The sequence below is a fragment of the Platichthys flesus genome, chromosome 17 (genome assembly GCF_949316205.1).
Source record: "Platichthys flesus chromosome 17, fPlaFle2.1, whole genome shotgun sequence".
Lineage (NCBI taxonomy): Eukaryota > Metazoa > Chordata > Actinopteri > Pleuronectiformes > Pleuronectidae > Platichthys > Platichthys flesus.
This window is the reverse complement of record NC_084961.1, coordinates 4,274,044-4,301,509: the sequence shown is the minus strand read 5'-3', so window position 1 is coordinate 4,301,509 and position 27,466 is coordinate 4,274,044. Positions and strand designations below refer to the sequence as shown.

General features: G+C 45.8%; 2 protein-coding genes across 2 annotated transcripts in view; both read right to left on the bottom strand.

Moving 5' to 3' along the window:
• LOC133972789 (uncharacterized) overlaps positions 1-16,559 on the bottom strand; it is a 21,723-nt gene extending 5,164 nt beyond the window's left edge. Inside the window, exons 1-10 of the mRNA XM_062410360.1 lie at positions 15,718-16,559; positions 10,466-11,708; positions 9,286-9,993; positions 3,740-3,787; positions 2,531-2,649; positions 1,071-1,311; positions 680-819; positions 455-581; positions 340-375; positions 108-247 (exon numbers count right to left, since the gene is read on the bottom strand). Coding sequence (XP_062266344.1) covers positions 108-247; positions 340-375; positions 455-581; positions 680-819; positions 1,071-1,311; positions 2,531-2,649; positions 3,740-3,787; positions 9,286-9,993; positions 10,466-11,708; positions 15,718-16,523 — 3,608 coding nt within the window. The 5' untranslated portion in view covers positions 16,524-16,559. The remainder of the gene's footprint in view (positions 1-107; positions 248-339; positions 376-454; positions 582-679; positions 820-1,070; positions 1,312-2,530; positions 2,650-3,739; positions 3,788-9,285; positions 9,994-10,465; positions 11,709-15,717) is intronic.
• LOC133972707 (uncharacterized) lies at positions 16,552-27,466 on the bottom strand. The gene is made up of 5 exons (XM_062410271.1): positions 27,211-27,466; positions 21,541-21,646; positions 18,912-19,067; positions 16,633-18,797; positions 16,552-16,576 (listed from the first exon to the last, which is right to left on the bottom strand). Exons 1-5 carry the CDS (start codon positions 27,435-27,437, stop codon positions 16,552-16,554), a joined length of 2,679 nt encoding a protein of 892 aa, XP_062266255.1. The 5' UTR covers positions 27,438-27,466.

Sequence of the window (27,466 nt, the reverse complement as noted above, 5' to 3'; positions counted from 1 at the left end):
GAGGGTTAACAAAAAACACTGATCAAACTCTTTCTACCTGAATCGTGCAGCGGGGCAGTTCATTACAGATCAATGTGGGGGTTACAACACTAGGAAGCAGCTCTTACATTCCTCCCTGCACTTTGAGGGAGCCCACATTGTACATGAAGGCCGTCTGCTGCCGGTCTGTTCTGGTCATGAAGTCTCTGGCGTTGGTGGTTATCGTCCTCGACTTCCCGCAGAAGTACGGCTTGTCGAAGATCTCCAGCTGTGAAGATGCAAGAGTCAAAGTTACAACCAGGATGCACTGACGACCTCTGTGATTTCATTGGAGGTATGTGAAGTTGAAATCCTTCTCACCCTTGGTTCACACAGATTTTCCACTCGTGGTTCTCCCTACGACAAAAATAAAAATACATTCACCAACTGGAAACATGTAAGAAGCTTGTCCGGACTTAGAAGAGTGTGCACCTACTATTTTGAGCGGGTGCACGGATCCCACATACGGATGATCCACACCCCAGGCTGCAGGGTTGGAGTAACCCCCCACCTCCAGGATACGTGGTACGCCCTGGAAGAAGGGCTCCGCGTACACAAGCCATCTGACGAGAGGAAAAGACAACGTGAGTTTAGGAATAATCTGAAATAATATAATACTGAGAACATGGTGATATCAATGGCATGACGATTCATGACCCACAGTCCAGCATTAATGATGATGGAGGTGGCCTTAATGGGGAAGCCAAAGATCCTGGCATCGTCAGAGGTGTCTCTGAAGGTGACCTTCTTCCCCTCAGCATTTTCCTCTGGGAAGAGACCGATTTCTGGGACACTGTAATCCTGAGAGGAGACGGAGAGCCGCCATTAAAGTCAAGTAATGGAGGAGAACACAGGTTGTAAAGCAGAACCATCCTGAAGGAGCTGATTATAAAACTGTTGTTGATCAAACTGTCGATAAACAACAGCTGTCAAATGTTTTTTCAATTTATCTTTTGCTCCAAGACTATAAAAACTGAGGTTGACAGGTTTTCATATTCCTCTTTGACACTAGATGGTGCTATTGAGTGCAGGAGCAGACACTAGGCTCTCACCCTGACAGCTCGTCGCAGAGATCCGATGATGAACTTCCTGGTCGGCGCCGTCTCCGTCTGCTCATCACCCGTCTCTCCGTTCTGCTCTTTGCCCTCCGCCTCCTCCTTCTGTCCGTTCTCCTTCTGTCCATTCTGCAGCTGCTCCTCCTCCGGGAGGCTGAAGGGGCAGGAGAGCTCGATGTCGCCCTCGTCCAGAGCATATTTTTCCCCTTTGAAGTTGGGTTTCTCGTACATCACCCATCTACACAGAGAGGAGAGAAGACGATGGAAACATCTTTCATTATTCTGATTTGTTTCGATAACCACTACTGCATCGTTACTCTGAAATCTGCACTCACACGTGATTCATGATTAATGATTCCTCTTTTCTCTAATCTCCAAATTGGGAAATGATACTTTGTTGGGTGTCAAACAATAACCTAACTTGAGATTAAGTAACTTTAAGGCTTAATATGTCTAGTACTTTAATTGCTTTTAATTTTGCTAACTGTAGATAATTTTAAAATACTTTAAAAACCACATGAGGCAGCAGAGGGCGCTGCTGCTCAGTAGAAGTTACAAAGTGTTTGTGGAACATTTACTCAATTTGTGTGATCGACCACGGTGGAACTAAACATACAAAACCATGCTTGAAATAATAACAATATATAAAGAGATTTAAAGGGGAAGTAAATCTCTACTTTTCAAAAATAGTTTGATATCACAAAGTCAGAAAGTTTAGAAAATCTTTAATGATGCTTTCTCTTATAAATATTTATACATGTTTTCGATGCAAAATGACTAAAGCTGTCAAATAAATGTAGTGGAATACAAATTTAAATTCAAACGGAATCACTCTAATATAGAATCCTTTATTTTCTGTCCAAATACTGCAAGTACCTTTAAATATTTCTTCAGCACAGAACTATATAAATATAGTTACATTACTCCACTGGTACAGGTAGATAAACTCTCAAAGAAAAATAACTAGATAGTTAATTTTAATTTAGGGTTAATGGGAGACACGGTGGTTTCCACGGCTCCGAGCGGTGCCATCAGTGTCAGTGCTGCTCACACTTGGCTGAGTTGGATTAAACATTCCTCATAGGAACACAGTGTGTGTTCTAGCTTGTGTGTGTGTGGGTGTGTCTGCTATAAAAAAGGCATTTGCATGCCCACGCTGCATCGGTGGCATTTCTGCTCTGACATATGCAGAGCGGGTTTATTGTGAAAAGCCGGTGTTTAAATACACACCTCACATTTCAGGTCAAATCAAGGTGCGGAGGTAGTGACTCTTAACTTGACATTCAGAAAGAATTTCAAAAGGTCTCGGGCTCAATGGTGAAGGAGGGTCCAGAAAAATGTCGGTTGTTCGGTCAATAGTGTAGGTGTGCTCATCTGGTTGTGTATTTATCTCCTGTGTACTTCTCTCTATCGTTGTGTTGAAAGCAAAGTTATGTTGTGTGTCGTCGTCCACTCACCCTCCTCTGATGACCCGGATGGAGATGGTGTCCTGCAGCTCCCAGGACGTAGCGTCCGTGACATCACTGCGCACCTCGATCCTCTGGCCGCACATCCCCGGTCGGTCAAAGATATACATCTAGAGAAAACACAGAGAACAAGACAGATGCTTAAGAGAGAGAGAGAGAGAGAGAGAGAGAGAGAGAGAGAGAGAGAGAGAGAGAGAGAGAGAGAGAGCGAGAGAGAGAGAGAGAGAGATAATAACGTGGAATGACTATTTGGCTCATTTCTAAATGGCGGTTTTCCAACACAGGTGTGAAGCCTGGCTGTTTGGCTGGAAGATGTTTGCCTGCTGCTCCTCTGCATAAAGACTTAAAGAGTATCATAGAATTATAGATTATTATAGAAGATCATATGATCCAAGACTTTACAAAGACACAGCCATTCGAAAATCACTTTTAAATAAATGAGAGGCAAATTACTCGAACAGTGAGAAAGATGCGATGGCAAAATCCAGATTAAATTACAATAATGACTCAGAATTGCTGCAGGCATGAGTTCAAACTGTGCAGCTGAAAAACCCTTTACGGGAAATAAAAGAACAAACCCAGTATCATCCGATGACTGATAAATATCAAGTGAGATTAAATAAATGTTAAATTTCACGCCCGTAACCTTTAAGACAATAACTGCGCAAGTTAAAAATGACAAGGAGCAGAATTAGTGCCCGATTATCTTTCTTGAAGCTCTTAAAGTTCAAGTTTCCAGACATGTTTGGTCCGTTCAGGTCTGAGGCCCTGCAGCTTGGAAGAGCTCAAACTAAATGTCAGCTCCTCCTCTCATAATCAGAATCACTCACTGACAATCTCAGAGAAAAAGAACATCCTACGTACGCCCTTTAGCAAGCAAGCAGGAGCAGGCCTGACATTTAATGACATTTAAATTAATAATGTCTGCAGCCGCTGCCTTGGAACAGACAAAACTAGAAGGAATGCAGTCATTTTTGGCATCATCCATGGAGCCTGATAAATCTTTCATTGTGTCTGTGGTCTTTAAATCCTCTTGTGTGCGGCAGCCCTATTGTTTACGTAGCCGACAAATTCCAGAGAGAAACAGCCTTGACCGTGATGATGTGACTTCCTGATCCCCGGCTGAAGGGGATCAGTGACAGCTCCTGTCGTCTCTGAACAAGTAACACGGCAGACAGCGAGGTTTGTGCAGAGACTCACCTTTCCAGGACGAGGATTGAGCTTCCCATGCTCCTTCGCTTTTGTGAGCTATGGACAAAGACAAAAAATAGATATATTTTAGCACAATTTACAATATATGTGGTATTTGAGTACAACATCATTTCCCCCAAGACATCCTGAAGCAGGTTATTCAGGATCATTGAAGATAAAAGGTCAAGATAAAGTACAGGGGTGTGAACCAATGAATATATACAAATATAAGAAGGATATGATAATGAATTATATTTGTGTTTTACATGCAAATAACCACAGAGCCCTTTTATTTTGGCTTAACACATTGTTCATTTTCACATCTACATCACCTTCCTCCATCAAGGCTCTTCAGTTCCCTTACATTCAATCAAGCTGCACCAAATTACACACTCTCATAGATATCAGGAACCTAAATGTTTTTTCATAAATTGCCACGAATAGTTCCCAGACAAATTATGGAAAAGTTAGGAAAAAGGGAAAAAGAAATGTGCAGGGTCGCAATGAAAAGCTGATAACATAAATTCCTTGGATCCGTCCCTTTACCAAAATGTATTGGATTCTTCCTTGGCCCATCATAATTCTAATTGGTGAAGGTAACCAGAATGGCACTCGGCAGATTGCATTCCTCAGCCAAGGCCGACCAATCCTACACTCGACAATCCAAACATTGTTTAAAGCCAAGTCTAACACAGACGTGAGGAGAGAGAATCATCGCTCACTCCAGAACAAGCGTCTCTTTGACAGGTGTTAAAACATTCACCCACTGTACCTGTACAACCTAACGCTCACCAACACCAGCCCAATTAAACTGTGGAGTGGAACCAGTGACTGATGAATGAAGTCCCTGTTCAGCTAGTTGAGCGGAGTCCTGATTTCCTGCTGCACAAAAAATTGGCCGGGACATTGATTCCATTTTGGTTTGTTTACTCGTGGTGCTGGAATGTGGTAACAGGATAGCACAGAGACATTTGCATATAGATCCACCAGAGAGATCAGTGTGTGTGTGTGTGTGTGTGTGTGTGTGGTCTCAGGTATCACCTGGCCTCTCCTCTCTGGGAGCTGTGTAGGAAACAGGCTATCATCTGGATCCTGTTACCGAACAAAGAGGGCCAGCGACCGAAAGCTATTGTGTAACCAGACCTCGTCAGACTCCTTCTCTGTTGTCATTTAAAGTTAAAAATACACACATGGCTTCATTTATTTATTCATTTTGAATAATTGTATGTCTTTTGTGTTCTTTTAAATGAATATTGTCTTTTAATGATTTAGTGATTCCTTAATTTTTGCTGTGCTCATGATTTTATGACCTGTTTTCTGCCCTTGTGAAGGACTGGAAAAGTAAAGTGCAGGCAGGTCTCATTGGTACAAATACATTTATGAAACCAGTTTCTTTAATATTAAAGATTAAGCTTTAGAATATAGGACAAACAGGAGTGGGATGAAAACGCTTCATTTATCTAGAAGGAAATTGCTCAAATTCTGTCTTGTCCTGTTTTCATCATTATTCTCCTCAATTATATCTTTCAGTAATTGGACTATTTATTGTATATTGACCTCTGATCCCTTCAGAAGGTGTTGCTTCTAACCCTGACCGACTTGTCTGTGTCCCAATGCAGCCGTGGGTGGAGCCGTTTGTCCCCAACAATGCTGTCATTGAAAATGCTGTCAGGCTGCAAAACAACGAGGAGTCAAAGTCAACATTTACATTCCTCTTTTACGACTCGGTCCAGTGTTCGGCTTGGAGAATGCACGGTGGATGTTTTCGGGCAGTAAAGCCGGATCCACACCGGTGAAGGATGCTTCTGAGAGAACAGAGGAGGGATGACTGACGTGGTGTCGTAACCTGTCGGACTGTGACATCACCGAGATATCACAGCTTCAGCCGCAATACTACTGTAAATGCAGAATAAAGTATATACATGTAATGCATTGCGGTTGTAACGGCGGATCCTGTATAGTGGCATCCGATCCTGACCATGGTGGCTGCTGACCGTGGACTGTGATTACTACAAGACTGCTTGATGTACAATATTTCTCCTCAGACACTCGGCCATTACTGACAATAATCCATCAATTCATAGACCTTCAGTTATGCCACAAAGGTTTTATTCTAATCAATGCTGCAAATTCCCCAAATATATCTATCTATTGCACTCGTGAGAGGGATCCTCACATGTGGCTCTCTCTGAGGTTTCTACTTTCTTTTTACCCTGTTCAAAGTTTTTTTTTGTAGTTTTCCTTACTCTTGTTGAGGATCAACGCGCGAGCGGGGGCGCAATTTTCTACATGCTTAAAAGGCGGTTGACCAATCACAACAGAGTGGGCCAGCAGGCCAATCAGAGCTGACTGGACTTCCTCAGGAGGCGGGTTTTAAGGAGACAGGAGCTAAAATCAAGTGTTTGAGACAGAGGCTGAAAAGATGAGCTGCAGCAGCGGACAGTTTGAGGAAAGTCGTACATTTTCTGGCCATTTTCAAGTAAGAACCTAAAAACATTATTGTCTCCTGAAACTTCTTTGCGTCAACAACAGAAAACAAAAGCAACGGCAAACATCTGCTTCATTTACGAGAGGTGCCGCTGAGTCGTTGGTGCCCAATTAAATCATAAACTCACGGTTTTGCCCTCGCCAATAAAATTAGATACGGCTGATGAAATGTGCTGTTGCAGCAGATCCTTTATTCAGAATGAGGCTGTCAACTCCGCTTCATATCAAATAACGAGCAAACGAGCGGAGAAATGTGAAAATAAAAACAAAAGGCGAGGTGTGGTCGGGTCTGTGCAGGAGCAGGCAGATAACTGGGATGGGTGTGGAGAAGTTAAAAAGGTCAGATGCAGAAATTTGTCAGAATTAAACGATAGAGCAAAATGTTACATCCGCCTGCCGAGGGACGGGCCGTCGGGGGGGGGGGGGGGGGGGGGTCAATGCAAGAGGAGTTTAAACGTTTCCGTTAATTTCTACACACAAATCCTCGTCCATTTACTTTCCGTGTCTCTGGTTTCATCTGTGGACTTAAGCGAAGCAGGATGAAGCTGTAAATATGTCCCTGTTCAAACACAGGACACTGGCACACGACCTTCCCTGATAAGAAAGTACTTTAGTATAACCTAGAATCCCACATTTAAATTTGAATTCAAATTCAGTGCAGATCAGATCCATTCCAACTTTTTTTTCTATGTAAAATTCTGCATTATCACATAATGTCTCCGTTAAAACTACCTGCAAAATGTTAAAGCCAGGCTTGGTAATCCTGGAAAAGCCAGAAGGTTCTGATGCCACTAGGCCTAGAGGGAATTAAACCAATACACCCCCCCCTTCCAGTGGCCCTCCCGGCTAAAAGCCCAGTATTCCGTGACTTTGCTAAGCCCTCGCTAACGTCTCTGCTTCGGTGGCGTCTCTCCAGCTGAGGACTCCGATCCTGCACAATGACAACACGGGTAGGGTGTGTGCCGGTGAGTTAGTGATGGACAGGTACGCTGCACTGACTGAAATGACTCGCTGGGTTAATTACAGTTCTATGAGGACCACGGGACAAAGGCACGGGACCCCCCCCTCCCCTACTCCCCCCCTCCCCCTTTTTCTTTTTCTAATGACTGATTTATTGATGGCTGTCACAAAGACGATTTCAACAAATAAGATGAATGCACTTCTCTGGTTTAACTCCGAGTTACCTCACCACCAGGTAAGATAACATGTTATGTGCAGTATGCAGAAAAACAAATGCCTCTGTTGAAATTATCAAAGGCCGGAATGCAACTTTGGATATTTGCAACACAACAATGGTGATAACACTTCTCTCCATTCCTTTCTTCAGGCGCCCGGCTGTACGTTTTTTAACAGCGGAGGCGTTTTTTAAATCCGCCCTGTCTGAAAAATAAACATCTATTGCAGTAATCCCCCCCCCCCCCCCCTCCCCACCCTGCAGATCTCTGGAGGCCCAAACACCTCGTCTGACGGGAGCTCCAGGGGCTGAAGGGAACACGAGCTCAGGTCCTGCTGTGTGGGATCAAAAACATTAGAGCTGCAGGAGCCACATCGCTGAACAACCCAGAGGAAAACCAAGCTCTGTTTGAACTGGAATGTGCAAACATTCAGATTAAGAGTCAACAAGACAGCTGCACACTAATCAGCTCGTCCTTTTTGTGTTTGCATGGACAGAAATAACAGCGTCTTCACATGCTCGGCGTGGAGGAACACGATCAACCACACGGCCCAGTGCACTGCAGAGAGGAGCAGGTTTGACTGCCTGTCCCAACATCCCATCGTCCCCTCAGGGGGACACTTCTGTGGCTTCCATGTTACCTAACTCTTGGCAAACACTGCACTTACAATGTATAATGGGTAATTATAATGGTTATCCGTGGAGTATGAAAAAGCTTAAAAACAGTTTATGGTTTGAAGCAGGAGAAGGTGGCTGAAGGGATCCAGAGGGACTTTCAGTGGACAGATCAGACGGAGACGGGGGGAGTGAGGGCGGGTGTGAGCGTCGGCCATGTGTGCACGTGTGAGCGGATCTCCTCTTTTCCTGCCAATAAAGAATCATGTCCTAATCAGTAAAAACTTCACATGCACACACAAACCTTCGCTTTGGCAGAACGAGTCGATGCAAGCGTCTGGAGACACACCCTTTTTTGGGGGGGGGGATTATCAGTGGGAATAGCGTGTACCTGACAGGTCGCCATCAGGGGTTTGAATCCCACCAACGACAAGGCTTCTGGTTACCTCGTTTTTGTTTGTCAGCAGGATCACGCAAAAACCACACAACCAATTTCCCAAAAAACACAAATCCAGCGAAAGGGGTTGAGCAGGGATTTCATCTGCCTCTTTTAAACATTGTGAAATAGGGAATAGTTCATAAATCTTGATGGAAATAAATCAGGCATCTTTTTTTAAATGTTATCGATGTGTGTTTGCAATTTGGTGCAGCTTGACTGAATTAAAAGGAGACTCTCAGGGAGTTTCGCACTGTTCCCGGTGCCATTATACCATCAGACTAACTGTGCTACACAAATATTTGAATTCAAGAGCTCCATATATCTATATTCGTTACACTATGTGAAGGTATGCATAAACTAACAGGGCCACTCCTGTGTGCAGAGCAAACCACAGACTCACTCTCTCTCAGCTGATGTGAGCTGCCCTGTTAGTTTGTCTGTTTTACAACACTGAGGACAAAGGATCTGCGAGTTACACACTCTGCAATAAGTGCACATATAAATGTAGTTGTGGTGTCTATTACAAGCTTCACTCAGCTTTACACTGACTCCGATGACTCATCAGTTTACTCAGTGTTTTTGTATAAAGTATAAACTGCTTTTTTATTGAATCTTTACACTTTAGAGAAACACATTATTCTGACACTGTGTTTTCACTGATCTGAGGCCTGCTCCAACACATGTTAGTTCAAAAACCTGTTAACCAAAATGTGTAGAGGCAGAATCCTTCTCAGCAATATCAAGCTTCTGCAAAATATGTAATTTAATCTAAATCCCTTATTTGGATGGATTTTTATTTTCACCTAAGTAAAAATAATGAAAAAAACGAGTCATACTCACATAAGCATCAGGGAAGGCTCTGTATTTTGACGCCTGATTCCTGTCGGGCTCAGGTTCCTTGCTCTGGAACCGAGACCCCCCATACACGCTGTTGAACAGTGACGTCTGCTGGACCCCACCCGGGCCATCGCTGCTGAAGCTCCTCTGCAGGGGGGGCGGCGGCGTTGTCCCAGTACCGGCACCTATCCCCATCCCCTGGTTCTGGCCAAACATGGAGAGAGGGGAGTCTGTGGCTGTGAATGACCTGTGTAGGTCTATGGAGCCCGTGGGGCTGAGGAGGCGGGTGGGACTGTTACTGGGAGGTGGGGAACCGAAGCTTGGCTGCGAAGGCCGACTCATTCGGCCGTTGAGGTCTTCGGATCCGGTCAAGGAGCCTGACGAGGAGGAGGAGTTTGCCAGGAAGGAGAAGCGCTCGAAGCGGGACGATGCTGGTTCGCCGAGGTCCTTCTGTCCCACACTCAGGCGATCGCTAGGCCCCGTGTCCGGTAGAGAGCCGGTGCGGAAGAGTGAACGATGGGATTTTCCGTTCTCCATCGTCTGATCTATGGACGATGACCTGTAGCCTCCGTAGATGAGGCTGTTGTCGAGGCGAGAGCCTGTGCTGGGCGGAGGAGATATTCCGTTTCCATTCAGCAGCGGGGATTTTAAGTCCTCAAGGAAAGAGTCAGAGGATCTTCTCAAAGCATTACGTGTTCCTGGCTGCTGGTCCTGCAGGAGATCGAGCACAGGCGGTAAATAAAGCAGTGAGAATAAAACTAAAGAAGCAATGTTATCATGTTAATCTGCAAGATCTCACTTCAGGTAGATTGTTTTGTTTCTTTTGCCTCTGAGATTTCGGACTTTCTTGGGGAAGAAGAAAAATGTAGTTTCGAAATTTTTGGAGCCACGAAGCCACGTTTCCACAGAGGGATACAAATTATCCTGTTTTTGTATTTTTTTGATGAGTAGATTATAATCTAAGGGGAATAATAATTATAATAACAGTGTAATTACAACATAACTATAAAAGGTACAAAGTTACAGAATTATATTTAATTACTTCATGCGCATTTTGCATATTTCCCTGCTCCGTGCATTCTGTTCTGTTGCATTTTTAAATTCCTAAGTACATAAAACATTTCTACTAAACTTTTATTCAAATATGAATGTACTTATTTCAGGTGTCATCGGTGCAGTGTACCTGCTGGGTCTTCAGCAGCTCCAGTGGCGATCGGTTGTCTCTGGGGAAGTTCCTCTTCAGTCCCAGCTCAGGAGGCAGAGAGAAAATCCCATCCAGCTTGTCGGAGCCGTTGGTTTCCATCGTTTTCACGGGGCTGGTGATGGAGGCAGGGAGGTGAAGGTCGAGGGGTCTGGTGAGGGAGGCAGGGAGGTGAAGGTCGAGGGGTCTGGTGAGGGAGGCAGGGAGGTGAAGGGCGAGGGGGCTGGGAGCATCCTCCACAATGGGAGGCAGCGAGGACATCAGGGTCGGGGCAGGTGCCCGCACGCCATTAGACCTGGGCCTGAAGGAGGGTCCCATGCTCTTCAGGGTGTCCACCAGGTTGTCCATGTCCAGCTGGTTGGAGGAGTCTGCCTCGGGGGAGGCCGGGGGAGTGGACGGGGGAGCTGCAGGCTCGCAGTCCAGCTCCACCAGTGTGGCTTTAAACAACCCAGTGAACTCAGAGGGCTCGTTGTCGTCCTGTGTGAACCCGTCGGTGTGGCTGGTGTGCAGGGCCGAGGAGAAGCCGAACACAGGGAGCTGCTGTGAGTCCCAGGGTGACTTTATCCTCTCTGCCTCTCCCTCCCTCCGTCTCTCTGCTTCACCCGCAGGTGCAGCTGGCTCCTCCTGCTCCACCAGGCTCCTCCTCCTCCAATCATATCTGGCTTCTCCCGCCGACTCGCTCTCCCGCCTCAGGTCGACTTCGCTGTCGTCTCTGAGCCTGTAGCTCAGGCTCAAGTGTTCCTCCGGAGCGGGGGAGGAGGAGGAGGCGGAGGAGGAGAGTGTGTCGCTCAGAGGTTTGTACACTGTAGCCCCGGGGAGAGTGGAGTAGGTGGAGGAGATGGAGGAGGAGGAGGGGGGGCTGGAGTAAGTGTCAGACAATGTGTAAGTCTGAGAGTCAGAAAAAGAGGAATCCTGTACCTTGTATGGTTTGTACTGAGAAACGCCCTCAAATCTGTTCCTCCAGGTGTAGTCTGAGCCCAGGTCTGTTCCATTGGACTCAGTGGAGTCCACCGTGTCCTGTCCTCGGCCGTCAGCCTCAGTGATCAGAGACATTTGATGGAAACGGTGATTAGACTCGTCCTCTTCCAGGGAAGACAAGCTCCTTATGGTCAGTTTGGGGCTCAGGGTGCTGTAGCCTGAATTCATGTTGTCCAGCGTGTCCTGGTCGACGTCGGTCTGCCGGCTCTCTGGAGCTGCTGCGTCTGTCCTCGAAGGCGTCGGGGACCTGGACAGAACAAAAGTCAGATTGTAGTGCCTCCGGGGTGTGGCACCCATGTAATGACAACAAGTAAAATTTACACAAAGACTTCCTATGAATGTCTTGACGCGCAAGATTGAGTTTACAAGAGCCTTATCTTTACAATTGTTGTTTAGAATATATTTTCCCAGATAACGGCAGAAGGGATCCGAGCCTTACTGTGGAACCGGGAAAAAGAGAAGAGCAACGCAGGAGAGAAGCTCAGAAGAGAAGGAGAAGTTTCACTCTGCAGATAAAGTCATGAAACCGAGCGGCAGGAGCAGTGACACATGAGTGGATAGGTGGATAATTCCAAAGGTCATGAGAATAAACAGGAACGGCCTCAGTGAGCTGATTACATTAGCCTATAGCAGTGTCAATATTGTAAGAACCCGCCTTAAATTCTATGATGGGCTTCATGTAGGAGATCGTAAAGTCACCGTGATCACAACCGGACGCACAATAAATGCAAGAACACGCTGTTCATGATGCAGCTACAGGAACATTGTTGGAACATGTAGTGGCCCATATGCAAATCTAGATCCATGCGCATGTGCTTGAACATGCAAATGTCCTCATGTCCTTAGGGAGCGATGCTGAGTGTGGGGAGACATCAGGTGTGTGTGTGATATTATTTGTGACGCAGCTCCGGAGACCATCGAGAAACTTCGGCCTTTGTGTAATTTCTGATTCAACCTCTATTGGTACAAAAAACAGTGTTGGAGTTTTGTCGACACACAACAGATCCGGACTAACCTGCAAAACAATGGTTAAAACATTCCTCTCAAGGCTCACCTGTCCAAGTACCTGTCAAAGAACCACAGCTATGTGCACACAGAGGGTTCCATGGAACTGAGGTTTTACTATTTCCTCAAATACACAACAGACTAGAAGCCGTTCATCCAGAGCAGGAACCTTTATTGATCTTGATCTTGATCGTTTTGATCAGAGTTCCGCCGTGAACTCACAGGTTAGCCATGAGGGACCTGATCATCAGGAACACATTAGGATTTTCAGACCATGTGGAGAGTCTGTGGAAACATGTTTGAGTCATACAGGAATCTAAACGTGGGGAGAGGAGATGAGGTGTGTCACCCGAGCAGGTTTCTCTCCCTCAGCCTCCCGTATCTCTTCGTATCTACAGGGGGTCATAGTGCACGTTAACAAAGTGTGTAGTACAGCCACTGGTGAGGGTCAAACGCTATCATGGCCTGAAGCTTTGCTAAACTCAAGGAAAAAGCAAGTGTAGTTGACTCACGTCAAAAGAGTTAAAATGACAAATGATTTAACTTTCCAGGATTTTTTAATTCACAAAATAACCACTAGAGGCATGATAAACGGAGAAAAGCATCATACGTCTCCTCTATTGATATAATTTGATCTTCTCCTGTTGATTTCAGGGATTCTTAAGGAACCAACGATTCACTTTCTGCTCATTTCTGTCTGTTTTATTCTGACAATCTGAACTCAGGGTCTTGATGTGAACAACTTATTATCATCGTTGGATAAAGTTTGGTGTTTTGAAGCATTTTCAAGATGCATTCAGGGACCTAAACAGAATTGTGACTAATTGATGTAAAACAACATGCACTTCCACCTTAAAACCCTCCTGACCTTAAATTTGATCTGTCGAAGGACTAAGAGGTGAGGAGTTTCTGAACACAGCTTCAGTCCGGACAAGGTGTGGTTTTTAAAACAAGCATCACATGCTCTGCAGACAGAAGTTGTTTTACAGCAAAGAGGGAATTCTCCACGAGTTTGTCTTTCCTCTCTTATCTCAAAGCAAAGTGTCAAAGTGTCAAACGGGAGTGTGTCAGCCAGGATCACAAAGGAAAACAAAAGACGAGTGGTTGGACCAGAAACAACTACTCGTCTTTAAGAGTTGATGGTGTTTTAAAGAGAAAATTAAGAGATTTAATCCAGCGTTTTAGCACAAATACACAAGGAAAAATACAGATATCAGAAATTATAACTGTTTTACAATCAGTGGTCTGAGTCGGATGGGATCCTGGTGTTACTGCCCCTGACAGACGCCTATGAGACTGGTCAAACTGGCTGAATTCCATTTGTATGTGTTCGTCTGTGTCGGAGGCCCCAACCTGTTTGTTGGCCAATTCTGGAGAAGACGAATATATCATCTACTCCCTCTGGTCTGACACCATGTGATGTGATGACACCAGAAGGTCTCGGCTCCTCCACCTGAGCTCAACTCGATGGCAGGATCACAATCTCCACACTGAATGGAGGAAACTCCCAAAACTGCTTCATCCACCAGGGAGCCAGGAGTCAGGATGCTGAACTGACTCCCTATTCCCCCCCCCCCCCGCACCTGCTGCCATCAACAGATCTGAAACCAGCTGCCTTTTCACTGCATACTACGTTGTACTAAGTTTGAAGTACTTCATATGCTGCGTACTTATATGGCAGAATCGACAATAAACTTGACTTCATTTAAATTCTTCTTCTGAAACCGACAACTGTTTTGGAAATATAAACAATTCACTTTGAATTCGGATGTTTATATATATATATATGCTTAGTGAGTGTTGTTTTTTGAGTAATTTTAGTTTTGTAGAAGTTGTGTTTTGCCCCGTTGTCTATTTATTTGTTTGTTTGTCAACAGGATTACACAAAACAACAACTGAAAAGATTTCAATGAATAACATTCTTTCACTTTTTTAACTCATGATCCTGAATATTTTCGGTTACTGGTATCTAAGAGTGTGTGCAGAGTGGTGCAGCCCAATTGATGAAGTTAATAAATATGTATCATCCCTCGTCTTCCACTCCAGTAAAACACACGTCTCTGCTGCCACCTTGTGGTGTTAAAAGTACGAAACAAATATAGTGCAGAGTAAGATAAATTAAACGGACACGGATCAATGATGTTGAGCTGCTGTTACGCAACCAGTTACAGAACAGTCGGCCTCTATAATTCTGCAAATGTGCACCTGTCACATCACGTGCCACTTGTTAACAAGACACTTATCTTTCTGAGGAATCTACCTCTCCCATCTTGTCAACACAGAAAAATGAAGTGGGAGGAGAAGCCTCCAAATAAACACACACACAAAAAACACCTGCTCGACACCACAGGTTGTTTAGCAGGGACCTACTTTCCATCACAAGGGGTCACGACTTTAAAGCTTTATCACCCGTAGCATTATTTCTTCCCTAGAATTAAAAGGCTCGATCAGAGACCTGCTTCAGATGAAACATTGAAATTGTGCTGTGACACTAAAACATTTCTGTATTTGAGAATCATGTCATCAGGATCTGGCATGAGAGCAGGTGCTCCAGGTGTCAGGACACTTTTAACCATTTAGGAAACAATCTCAAGTATTTAGGATTAAAACTAACGATTATTTAAACTCTTCATTAATCTATTGACAAACGTCCATGACACACTCACAGCTCCACAGTTCAGAATTATATAAATCAGACTAAAGCAGTGAATCTGCCACAATAAGACATTTCCACGTTAAAGAACTTTAATTATCAACGGTGACGTTAAATCGTTACCGATGAAAAATAAGCAGCTAATTATCCAGTGTTGGGGTGTGAAAGAGACAGATCATCCACTCTGACCTATTTACCGAAGTGGATGTTTAGCCATCACCAGGTTCAGGGCCAGGGTGAGAGTTACATTAGCCATATACCCTCTATTGTCTCGTTAGCGAGGGACCCGCACGCAGGAAGGTGAACAGGCTTTAGTTTCCTGTCGCAGTTTGGTTCCAGGCCACAACAACTTGTTTCCACAACATCAACAATGTGCGTCTGGTAGAAAACCTCGAAGGGAAACCTGCTGCCAGCAATTTCCATAAATGACATAATTGCTGACTTTGTGTAAATACCACACTTGTTGCACTTTCCCCCCCCAGCTGCTCCCTGCACACAAACCTCGTGGTCATCAAGCGACTAACATTCATGAGCCCAGGTCTAAATCTAGAGCACCTGCAGGACAAGAATCAAAACAGAGAGACAGTTCCCCACTCACCCGGGAGTCAGGTCCGGCTCAGCTTCTGCCGGATGCTCGTGGCCCCCAGAGGACTCCCCTGCAGGTTCCGGATCAGGTCTGTGTGTGTCTGCACTCGGGGTTGACAGCTCGACTCCCTCCTGTCCTGGCACCGTCCTCTTTTTGTCCTCGTGCCCTGTAATCGTATCCTCCCACTCGCTACGCTGCCGATCGCTGTTGTGCCAAATCTCTGTGGCGTGTGATTGCAGCTCGGGGCCGTGCGTCTGAATGACAACCTGTTCCCCGGCTGAGGGATCTGAGTCGGCACTGCTGTGGATGTCTGTGCCCGCTTCTCCTCGCTCGTCCTCACCTGGTGAAACTTGTTCCTCTCTGCCCGTGGGAGTGATCACATCTTCCTCCTCGGTGTGGCAGGGAGCAGCAGGTTCACACAGAGGACTCCTGTCGTCTTCTGACACCTGATACCCTGTCTCCTGGCTCGGGAGCTGATTCTCTACGGTGAGGTGGTCTTCTGTTTCCAGGTCCCCGGTCCAGTTTCGCTCAGAACACACCCCCTGCACATGCGGCGGCTCACTGGAGGGTGGAGCAACCCTGCATACCATCACCTGCCGAACCGGTGTGGCCAGTAACTCCTCCTCCTCCTCCTCCTCCTCCTCCTCTTTAATCTGTGATAACACTGCAGGTGCTACTTCTGTCTCCTGCCTCTTTGCATCAGTACTCAACAAATACTCCAGCATCTCACTTTCTGGCACTGGAGTCTCCTCCATGTGACCCATCGGTTGATGCTGCTCCTCTTCAGTTTCGCCCTCGCTGCCTTCCTCACTCTGCATTTTAACAATCACCACCCTGAATTCTCCCTCACCTCTCTCGCTTCTCCCCGTCTCTACGACCTCCCCCCACTCCCTCTCCTTTAAACCTTCCACCTCCTCTCTTTCGTACATCGTGTGCATCTCCTCCTCCACCTCCTCCACCTCCTCCTCCTCTTTAATCTGTGATAACACTGCAGGTGCTACTTCTGTCTCCTGCCTCTTTGTATCATTACTCAACAAATACTCAAGCATCTCACTTTCTGGCACTGGAGTCTCCTCCACGTGACCCATCGGTTGATGCTGCTCCTCTTCAGTTTCGCCCTCGCTGCCTTCCTCGCTCTGCGTTTTAACAATCACCACCCTGAATTCTTCCTCACCTCTCATGCTTCTCCCCGTCTCTACGACCTCCCCCCACTCCCTCTCCTTTAAACCGTCCACCAACTCTCTTTCGTACATCGTGTGCATCTCCTCCTCCACCTCCTCTTTAATCTGTGATAACACTGCAGGTGCTACTTCTGTCTCCTGCCTCTTTGCATCATTGCTCAACAAATACTCCAGCATCTCACTTTCTGGCACTGGAGTCTCCTCCATGTGACCCATCGGTTGATGCTGCTCCTCTTCAGTTTGGCTGATGAGCTCCATGTTGTTTCCCTCATCTCCTTCCTCACTCTGCATTTTAACAATCACCACCCTGAATTCTCCCTCACCTCTCTCGCTTCTCCCCGTCTCCACGACCTCCCCCCACTCCCTCTCCTTTAAACCTTCCACCTCCTCTCTCTCGTACATCGTGTACATCTCCTCTTCCTCGCTCTCCTCCTCCTCCTCCTGGTTGTTCTCCTCGGCGCTGTAGTACACCTCCATGACGCTGCCATCATCCGAACCCACGCTCAGGTACGCTGGGCTCAAAGGCCCCTCGCTCCCCTCCCTCGGCCCTGCACCGGAAGCAGCGTATAAGAACTCTGTCGTATCGATTTGTATCTCGAGACTCTCGAGTGCGCTCATTTTGTCCGGGACAGGAGAGACACAAGCGGAGTGGGCGCTCGCTTCCTCTGTGACTAACTCTTTCACAAGGATCACTCTCTGTTTGGAGGCAGTAACCCGAGTCTCGGCCCCAGGGGAGGCTGCAGAGTCACAAACCGGTGGGGGAGGGCTCTGCCCCGTGGGGACTGACCTGACAACACAGTCTGATTTCACATTGGAAACCGAGCGGGTCCTCTCTGAAGAAGGAATGTCTTTAAAGACGAGAGAGGAAGGACGATACGCGTTTGCGTCCATTTGGAAATCCCGAGGGTCGACACGTGTGTTGGTTAATCTGCTTTCTGCATCGTCCGGTCTGCGGGTGTGTGAAGACGACAGCTGGGAGGAGACAACACTCTGGGTCTTCACCAGGGCCGGCTCCAGTGTGGTGTTCACCTCTATCCTCTCCGTGTGGATGAGAAGAGGGGAGGGAGGAGGGTACGAGAGGGAGGACGTCACCTCAGAGGAGAAACTCTGAGGGAAAAGTGAATCGTACAGTTCTCCGTAAACCACAGCCTGGCTGGGAGGGCGCTGGGCTCTGCCGTCGGCCGAGGCTGTGGTGAGGCTCTTGGCAGCTTCGGGAAACGAAGACACCGAGACGTCTTCACGGCCGGGGGCAGAATCTCGAACGAGGGGCGACTCGGTGAATGTAGCACCGGTGTTGGGGTCGGTGCTCGGGGCCGTGCCGCCGGAGGCTTCAGGTTGATGATGTGATAACGGAACTCTGGTGGATTCCAGAGGAGAGATTTCAGTGTTTGTGTGAGACTGCTGGAGGACATCATTATCACAAGGGCTGGTGCTTCCACTGACTGACTCGACAACTGCTGCATTGTGATCTGAGGAGTGCGGCGCGCCCGGAGGCCGCCTGGCTGGAAGGTGAGGTGCATTCTGGGTATCAGCAACAGGGACGCTGTCTGTCAAAGGAGCAGGTGATTTGGCGCCACCTCTGGTCAGCTTGTGGTGAGCGGAAATGTTCACCTCCTCGTCATCTAGCTGCAGCTCAGGAATGGAAGCTATCGGTGGTTTGGGTAAATCCTCGTTCACATGGAACCGATCGGTGAGGTTCAGACGCTCCTTCGCTTCAGGACGGGTGTTCAAGGTGTAGCCGGCCTCTGATTGGTCAGGGAGACTGAAGTGTGACTCTGATTGTTTGGTGGCCACGGGGGGAGGAGACGGGATGTCGAACTTCTTGCGGCTGACGAGCTCCGGCTGAGACAAACTGAACATCGTCTTCACGTGGCCCTGATCCAGCTCCATCTCACTGAGGTCCATCGTGGTCTGCAGGGAGATCAGGTCCAGTTCCAGTTATTAGTGATTATTATTATTAGTTATCAATGCTTATCTCAAAGTAAGGACACATCATTTTGCTTAACCTAAACAGTGTGATTTTACCTCCTCTTGCTCGTCGATGGGTGGACTATGAAGAACAAACGAGCTCTTGGAGAGTTTCTCTTCATCCTTCCTCTTCCTCTTTTTAAGACCAAAGGAGAAGGTGGCAAACCTCTTGGGCTTGCGGAGGTCCAACTCCGAGTAGCTGAATTCTTTGCTCTAAGAGGAAGAGAGAAAGATGGAGGAGAGACGGAGAAGACAAGAATTAATGAAACACAGAATCTTGTTACTAAAAGCATTGAGGAAGAAGCGGATTCCTGCGCATAAAAAAACCTCGATAGACAGAAAGTTCACTCGTCCTCCCAAACGCCATTTTTAAAGGCCGTGTCATTTGTATCATAGAAACTCTGAGCCACTTCTCCTGCCAGCGGTAGGAATGAGGATGTTGCACAATTAAAACAAAATTCCACCTCAAAGATTACCAGTTCTTACACCTGGAAACATCCAGCTGCCACCCTGACTTCATTCCAGGCAGCAGAAGCAGCTCCACCCTGACAAAAATGAAGGACTAGTAGAACACGATCTACCAAACCAACCAGCTGCTGTCTCAGATAAGGTTCTGTGGAGGCCTGGTGAGGGTTCATGTTAAATAGCCTAACCACAACGCAGAACTAACTGCAACACATAAAGTATATTATAGCTTTACTGCAAAGACCATATGTGACCAGAGTAAATAGAAAGACAGATACTAATTTTCACCTAATCTTTAAAGTGGATGCTTCGTGTGGGTGCTTGAGAATAACTGATCCATCAAACATCTGCATCTCTGCACAGCATGAGGGTCGTTCCTCGTTATAAAACTATTAATTGATCTGTGATTGATTGAATCTGACTGAACCCTCCAGTCGTCCTCAGATGTGTTTTTTAAAAGAAGATAGTGAAGCGAGCTGTCGATGATGAAATCAGATTTCTGAGGAACATGGGTGCATGCCTTGTGGAGCCGTGATGACAAATGAGAAAGGAAAACAAAGGTGTCCGTCACTGGCCTCTGACAGATTTCCAACACGGGTGTGTCTCTAGGAATTCCTCCGTCCCTGATGGCTGGTTCGGAAAGTATGAGAAGACAATCAGGTTGACTCCGGGTTAGGTGAGTAGTTGATGGACAGGGTGACTCCGCCGTGTTAAACACATCTACTGTCTGCTCTCCATGCATGAGCTCACAAAACCAACTACACAAGAAAGGGACAGAGATTTAAAAAATAAAATGATACAAAGACATAAAGCCAAAAACAAAGCTTTAACCTTTTTTGTGATTTATATCAAGTTTAAAGCTTTTGAGAGATGAATGAACAAAATCTTCCTTTTGCAAAAGAAAGGTTGAACTTGTATAAGAACAGAATGTCACTGAGTCAAGTGCAAAGCTCCCCCGAGGCCCAAAAGTCTCCTCAAGTTCAATCAAGCTGCACCAGATGCATAGATTTCAGTTTTCTAAAATATGCCTGATCCATCTTGATCTTAAAGTTGTACATCTCATTTTCCTGCTGCCCTGAACCTTCCCAACATTGTCTTTCTTTTTCTGTTCCCACCTGAAACACAAAGCAAGGAATCAAACCTTCTGGTCACTGTACACTTGGGGATCACTTTCGTTTAGAAAGCTGATCTGTTCCCAGTAACCACCATCGAGTGCACATACACACACAACCACTGCATCCACCAGTAAAACGTCCCACTTTATATAAAACCTGTTAAATCAGTTGATTATCATTCAATAAACACAACATTTGAGATGTTGTTTTTACCCCGAGGTCTCAGCTTCAGGCAGTTACATCATCACCAGTCAGAACTTCACCACGACGATGCTGACCAAAGCACTAGCGCCCTCTTCTGGAGAGAATATAAACTCTTAATTGACCCGATTCTCCCTTTTAACTTCTATATTATTTTTACTTCAGGCAAAACATCTGAAACATGACGAGAGTGATGCTGATAAGATTTAACTGCAGCACTGAAGTAATAGAGAAAATCAAAAGTGAGTTGAACAGACAGTGTGTCTTTGTGTAGGTGTGTGTTTTTTTATTTTCTGTGTAATGGCGCCCTCTAGTGGGGAGTCCCATGTGTTGGTCTCATCTACTAAGCTGGAGGTATCTACATTTAAACGACTGTGACTGATGCACACAGATAAATCAGATTAGACTGCATGTGTGTGCGTGTGTGTGTCTTTGGGGGGGGGGGGGCGGGGGGTCTCAAGATTACGCAGCCGAGACCCTGAGGGAGAATCTCTGAGGTGGAATGCAGCTACATATGAAGTCACCTGAGACGTGGCTCATCTTTCACTAACGGAACATAAGCTCCGTGTTCAGACAAGTTTAAAGTTTTGATAAGTGCTTGATTATAGATCTGTCCGTGTGAATAACTCAAACTTAAATTGTTTAAACTGGTTGATTAAATAGTTTTAGTTGAACTTTACGTGTGAATGAAAAAAACACAGCTTCACACTTCACAGTTTCAGCTTCTCCTGCTCACCTGAGGGTAAAGTTTCACATCAGCTTTCTGTGAATCGGATATTATTCTGCGTAGAGCCCTGTGGGGGTGTAGCCTGAAACAACACTTTGTGTGCACACACAACCTCAACACGATGCAGTGAGCTAATCCTCCCTGTATGACTGAAATCGATGAAGACAGCTGGACTGACCTTTGACCTGGGTGCGGTGGCGTAGAGGGACGCACTCTTGCGGTCCAGGACGACCTTGTCCTCCCTGGCCTCGGCGTCCTCAGCTGTGTCGATGGGCTCGGCGGCACTGAGAGGGACAGGGACACGTGAAATTAGTCAAGCCGTTAACGACTACTTAATGAGTTTACACACATTTGTAAAAGATGCATTTGCGTGTAATGTGATAGCGCTTGAGAAAACAACCTCATCCTGTTTGTGTATCGCGAGAGACGCATTGAAAAAAAAAAAGAGGGAAAATATGCAGCTTGGCTAAATAAGGCCGTGAATCAGCGCTGAGGGAATGTTGAACAGAACCGGCTGAGCAGAGAGTGACTTTGTGTTTGTAGAGCAGCGTTCCACGTTGGGGACTTCCAGGTAGAGCAGGTACTTATTATCATATCAGGAAAAAAATATATATAAAACTACACCTTTACCAAAAAAACCATTCTTCCCAGTGAACTGCGACTCCTGACGCGTGAGTGTGGGTCTGAGCAGGGTCCTCAGAGTCGGGGGGGACGCTCCATTAATAACCATGGGCTGTCAGCACATCTAACACATGATAACAAAGGTCTCTTTATGCACACGGGCGCTCTACCTTTGCACACCTGGGTGAAACAGGAAGCTGAACGGCGAGCAAACACTGGCGACAGCTCGGAGCCCAGCGTGACTCCGACGGCAAACACGCACGACTGCTCCAGAGTCACTGCTCTGGCTCCTCCTGTGTTGACAAGCGGAGTTTGAATCTTTTTACAAATGAAAGGATAAACACACACGTCTTGTGATGGAGCAGTGTTTGTGGCAGCATGTCCTGTTTTTTAACTCTTTGCACGGGGCCGCCTCTACGTCGCACTATTTGTCTTGTATTTTTATAAATTAGATTTCATTTGTTTTTCAAACTGAAACTTATTTAACTGTCTCTGGGCTGCTAATTGTGTTGTTTTAATCGTGTAGTTCTGTTTTTTGTATTTCTGTACTTTCTTCCCTGTGTGTCTGGACAATATATCCACAAATCCTATCAAGATATAAATCGTTATATCAGCCGATGTGATCAATAATCATCGTGATAAATGTCAAATATGTTTCTTTTTAGTTTAAATACGGTTGATAAATTATGTGTTAAACCGCCGCACTGTGCTTACACATTGCACAAGCGATATACAGATATATATATATTGAACCTTTAAAATAACCACTGCAGTGTGTGAGAGCATCAGATTATGTTTTGTTTTGGTAGAGAAGATGTCCGGAGATAAGAGGATGAGTCTTATCTGTGTCTCCAGGTACCGTGTGTGTGTGTTTAGGTGTAAAGAGACGAGACATACCGAGACACAATCAAAGCCTCTCGCTGTGTGAACTCACAACACCTGACACCCACAACTGAAAACAACACAACCCTGTATGTCGTCATTTGGATGAAGTTCAACAGGATGTGACTGAGAGAGATGAGAGTGAATGTGAGAGTGTTGACGACTGGGAGTTTAAGTTAGAGAGCTTCAAATACCAGCATCGGAACTTCTGGGTCTGGCAGGGACACAATTCTATACACCAATCAGACACGCTTTCAACCCCAATAGACTTATTTTCCTGGAAATCCCTCCACTGGCAAGAAGAACGTGGTTTCCCTTAGTGCAGCGTGAGCCTCAGCTTTAGGTAAGATGTCGTCAATTTGACTATTTCACGCTGGAGAGGTCACCAGTAATCGAAGACGTGTGTAGTATCAAGACTTCAGTCTCAAGGGGAAAGTGGTACAATAATGATACTAATAACAACACTAGCAATCAACCATACAACATGAAGACAATCATTTCCAAACAGGGTCAGAAGCATAAAGCTGTTTAAATACATCATATGCATTGTTATATGTTATATCCACTGGTTTCGGATCAGTACTCTGAGCTGGGTCCAGAATCAGGGACCGCCTCCTTCAAGGGGCGTGGTCATACCCGGCCCCTGAAGGAGGCGGGCTCTGTGGTTCAGGTTGACCATCAAGCTGCCCCTTTGGATCTTGTGTTTGTGTTCAATTAATTTGCCGGCACCATTACCTCTATCACCCTCTAAACACAATGAACCCTGGGATAGGTGGGGCCCGGGAAGGATCCGCCTGTAGATGCCTTCAACTCTCTGGGAATTGAGAGGAGACTTGGAACGCAGCCCCTGGAGGAATTGCAGTGAAACTCCCACATTTGCATGGTATCTACAATCAGCCAAACCACGTTCTGTCTCTATGCAAATGGTTTCAAAGTGAAACTCTATATGTGTCTCTACTGTGTGTTTACAGTACATGCACAGTAGCTTATTGAAGAGCTGTGTCGTGCACGTAGGACCTGAAGGAAGTGACAGATATCTGTAGGCTGGGGGTACTTCTATCGGCGTGTGACAGACATTTAACATCCATGTTGATTTAGTCGACAAGTGCCGGAGAAGATAAAAGTTTATAATGTTTGAGCATTTTCATTCCTCAGCACACACGGCTGCAAATTTACGAGCAGCTATGCTAACCGCTGTATGAACTCGGGTTCACTTTCACCTTCATTACACTGTGCTGTGAAACATGCTAACATCACTTTCACAGACATGACAAATCCCTGCAGCAGAGATTAGGGGCTAAAGGTTTACTGCTCCCTGAACCCCACAGATCAGGAGCAAGTCCAAACCGGAAACATGTCACATCACAACTCCATCCAATCAGATGATGGAATGCAAACTAACACAAAACACACAAAACTAGTTCAACTCAATATTACGCTAATAAATGACTAACCAGTGTTGATAGAGGGATCGTCTTAATGTTTTCTTTTAGTGATTCTTTGTTGTCAGCTCAAGATTTCTCTCACTGAGTGGAATCGATGTCCCTGTTTAAGAAGAGGAATGGTCCGATTGGAACAAAGTAAATGGATTCTCTACTAGAAGTCCACCATTGATTTTACAGATGAAGCTGAGTATAACATCCATAGTTTTTGAGTGAAAATCTATGATGTCTGTAGTTTGAGAGATATGAGGGGTTTGGAGGGTTATTCTGCACTAGGCTACTTCACCTTAGAACGAATTATGAGGAAGTAATATTCCTTTATATTGCTTAATTTCTCGTTCTTGATTATATTTATTATGGCCTAAAAAAGTTCTTAAAAATTGAACTGCATCCAGCACCACTCTTTACGCAGCATTTCTTCTATCAAACACCATTCACACACCACCCTATCACCCATTAGGGGCAGTTTAGGGTTTGGTGTCTTGCCCCAGGACACTTCAGAATCAGACTGGAGGAGCAGAGGATCAAACCCAATTCACAAATCTCATCAAAATAGCCATGTCAGACCTTTTCTTTATAACCCATCCATGTAACCATATGAAAAACACTGCACTTGAATATATTATTTGATTCTTAATGCCGTTATACTTCATTCTGCAAGTTTTCTCTGGGGATAATCATGTATTTGTACTTGTACGTCCAGTCTATGTACATAGTTTATTCAGTTTAAGAGTTAAGTCGACTTCACGACTATGACAGGCTCCAGGATACTCTGACACATTTTATACTTCTGAGTAATGACAGCTCTTTAAACACAGAAGAGTTGAGACAACCGAGCTTCAGCTGAGACGAAGACGTTGCCAATGTGTATCCCTGGGCACAACGATGGAGTGTGTGTGTCTGTTAGTGTGTGTGTGTGTGTGTGTGTGTGTAATTGATGAGCAGTTTCAGGGCAATGCATGAGGTATGTGGAGTTGCAGGTTTCCATACGGTGCCTCCACAATTCCACAAGAGCCTGAAAGCAAACACACCAGACACTAAAACTCTGGGTGTGTTTGACACTCGAGTGTTTCCTCTGTGATTTCATTATACGCTTCAGATAAAGATTCTAACAAAAGGCTCCAATGACGACTTTGACATCTCCTTGAACTGCGGGGAGAGATATTCCAGAAAGTCCAAACAAACAGAATAACTAGAAGACTTATTTTCTAGACCCTGAAATCCTCAAATCTTTTCCAGATAAAGCCTCGGAGGTGGATTAAAACTAAATCCTGAACAATAACAGATCTCGTCTACGTCTGAACTCTGATCCAGGACGTTTATCAAGTTGTCAATCATCTCAATTAAAACGTTTATTAACGCTTTCAAGAGGCCATTGTGTTGGACAATGAGCGGATGAAATGCTATTAGAGAAGAACAACCTATAACTCTTTAATCCACTTATAGAAACCCATGTAGTGTGACTGTATCACCTTGTTGCAGGTGACTGTTTATTATTTCAGCCTGAATGCTGTTTAACTCCAGCCTCGTCTAACCCCTGTGCAGCAGGGCTTGTGTGCAGAGGCGGCTCCGGTCTGATCAGCCCATCATTTATTTTTCCCTCTGTGCAAACACAAGCTGTCAGAGTGTCTGCTCTGCCACCACATGATTACACAGTCCAGGCATGTGACTTGTGGCTCAACCAGCAGCCTCACCTGTGTGTGTGTGTGTGTGTGTGTGTATACGCACTCAACAGTTGCTTCTATGCTGCATGAGGCTTCAGATGAGCTCGGTAAACATCCCAGACGAAGGTGATGAAGTACATCCTGTTCCAAAATGTGTTTCTAATAGTTTGATATCAATTTTTTAAATCAATATATATGAAAAACGGCCAATCTTGCAAGTCCTGGATCTGCTCCCTCCCTGTAATGGGTTCTTCTCTGACCCGGAACTTTTGCGTAACCTCAAACAAACAAACAAACCAACAAACTAGAGTCCTGCCCCGGGTCGGGTACAACAGCGAACTCGCGATTACATGAAAAAGGCATAAGTGGCAATGCTGCTTATGATCAGTGCCACAACGTATTCGCTTGAGGCAAACACAAAAGATAAGTCCTCGTCAGGAACACAACCAAACCACCACAAGACAACAAAGAGGCGATATGTGTGAGTGCGTATGTTACATGTGTGTTTAATCAGGGGTTGACAGGTCGGGACGATGGTCATAATGTTAACAGGTCCGGATTGGACTTGGAGACTAGTGCTGGTGACGGGCTGGGATGGGATGGTAGTTGAGGTTTACGTGTATGCACTGTGTAGTATTTGTCATGTGGTTCTTAAAGGTGTTTGGGTTTGGTTTGGCTCAATGTAAGGCCCCCAGGTCTCTTTTCCCTGGAGCCCCAGAATCTCCTTAGACAATCACACCCACATCAAACCAGTCTGGTCTTTAGCAAATGGCCTACGAAGGTTAAAAGGTCAAAACTACACGGTGCAACACACAACATAACAGTGATCGTCCCTGTTTGTCTAACTTCTAAGTCCATTTATCCCCATTCGTGACAGATGAGGTGTTTGAATGTTTAATGCATCTGCTCATCATTTGATCTTTAAAATGTGAGTTTTACACAATCCAAAGTTTATATCGAGACAGACTGTGAAAAGCAGCAAGTTATCACGTTTAAAGAGCAACAGCTTCACAATGTGCTCGTCTCACATGATGAAACACGAGAGAGAAAGTTGATGGGTGTAATTTGTGCAGGCTCTTCACACTATATCAACAGTTTGAGTGATGAGTATTTCAATAACATGTTTTATAAATATGTAAATGCATCTGTGAGCAAACCCTGGAGGCTGTGCTGTGCAGCCCTGAGGCTCAGTGAAGCTCCATGTGTCTCCTGCACGGACACGAACCCCTCGGAACCTACCTGAGCACCTCCGAGCTGCCGCCGGCCGACCTCTCCGGGCCCGCGCTGCTCTTCGGCTTCAGCCGGAGCTTCGGGAACTTGAACTTCTTCTTCTCTCCCTCATGTTTGCTCGATGCTGCTGCAGCTGCAGCTGCTGCGTCCTCCCGCTGCACAGACTCGTCCAGGTTGGCCTCGCTCCGGGAGAACCAACTTTTCATGTACTTTCTGGAGAAGCTCTTCTTCGCCATGAGGGCAGCTGGAGGGGGGGTGGGTGTGG

Bases quoted from the DNA above. Each gene is read 5' to 3' on its own strand.
- LOC133972707 (XM_062410271.1), bottom strand. From the start codon at position 27,437: ATGGCGAAGAAGAGCTTCTCCAGAAAGTACATGAAAAGTTGGTTCTCC. The intron at 21,647-27,210 runs GTAGGTTCCGAG...TGTCCCTCTCAG, and splicing joins GGCAGCTCGGAGGTGCTCAG to TGCCGCCGAGCCCATCGACA. The intron at 18,798-18,911 runs GTAAAATCACAC...ATCTCCCTGCAG, and splicing joins CCATCGACGAGCAAGAGGAG to ACCACGATGGACCTCAGTGA.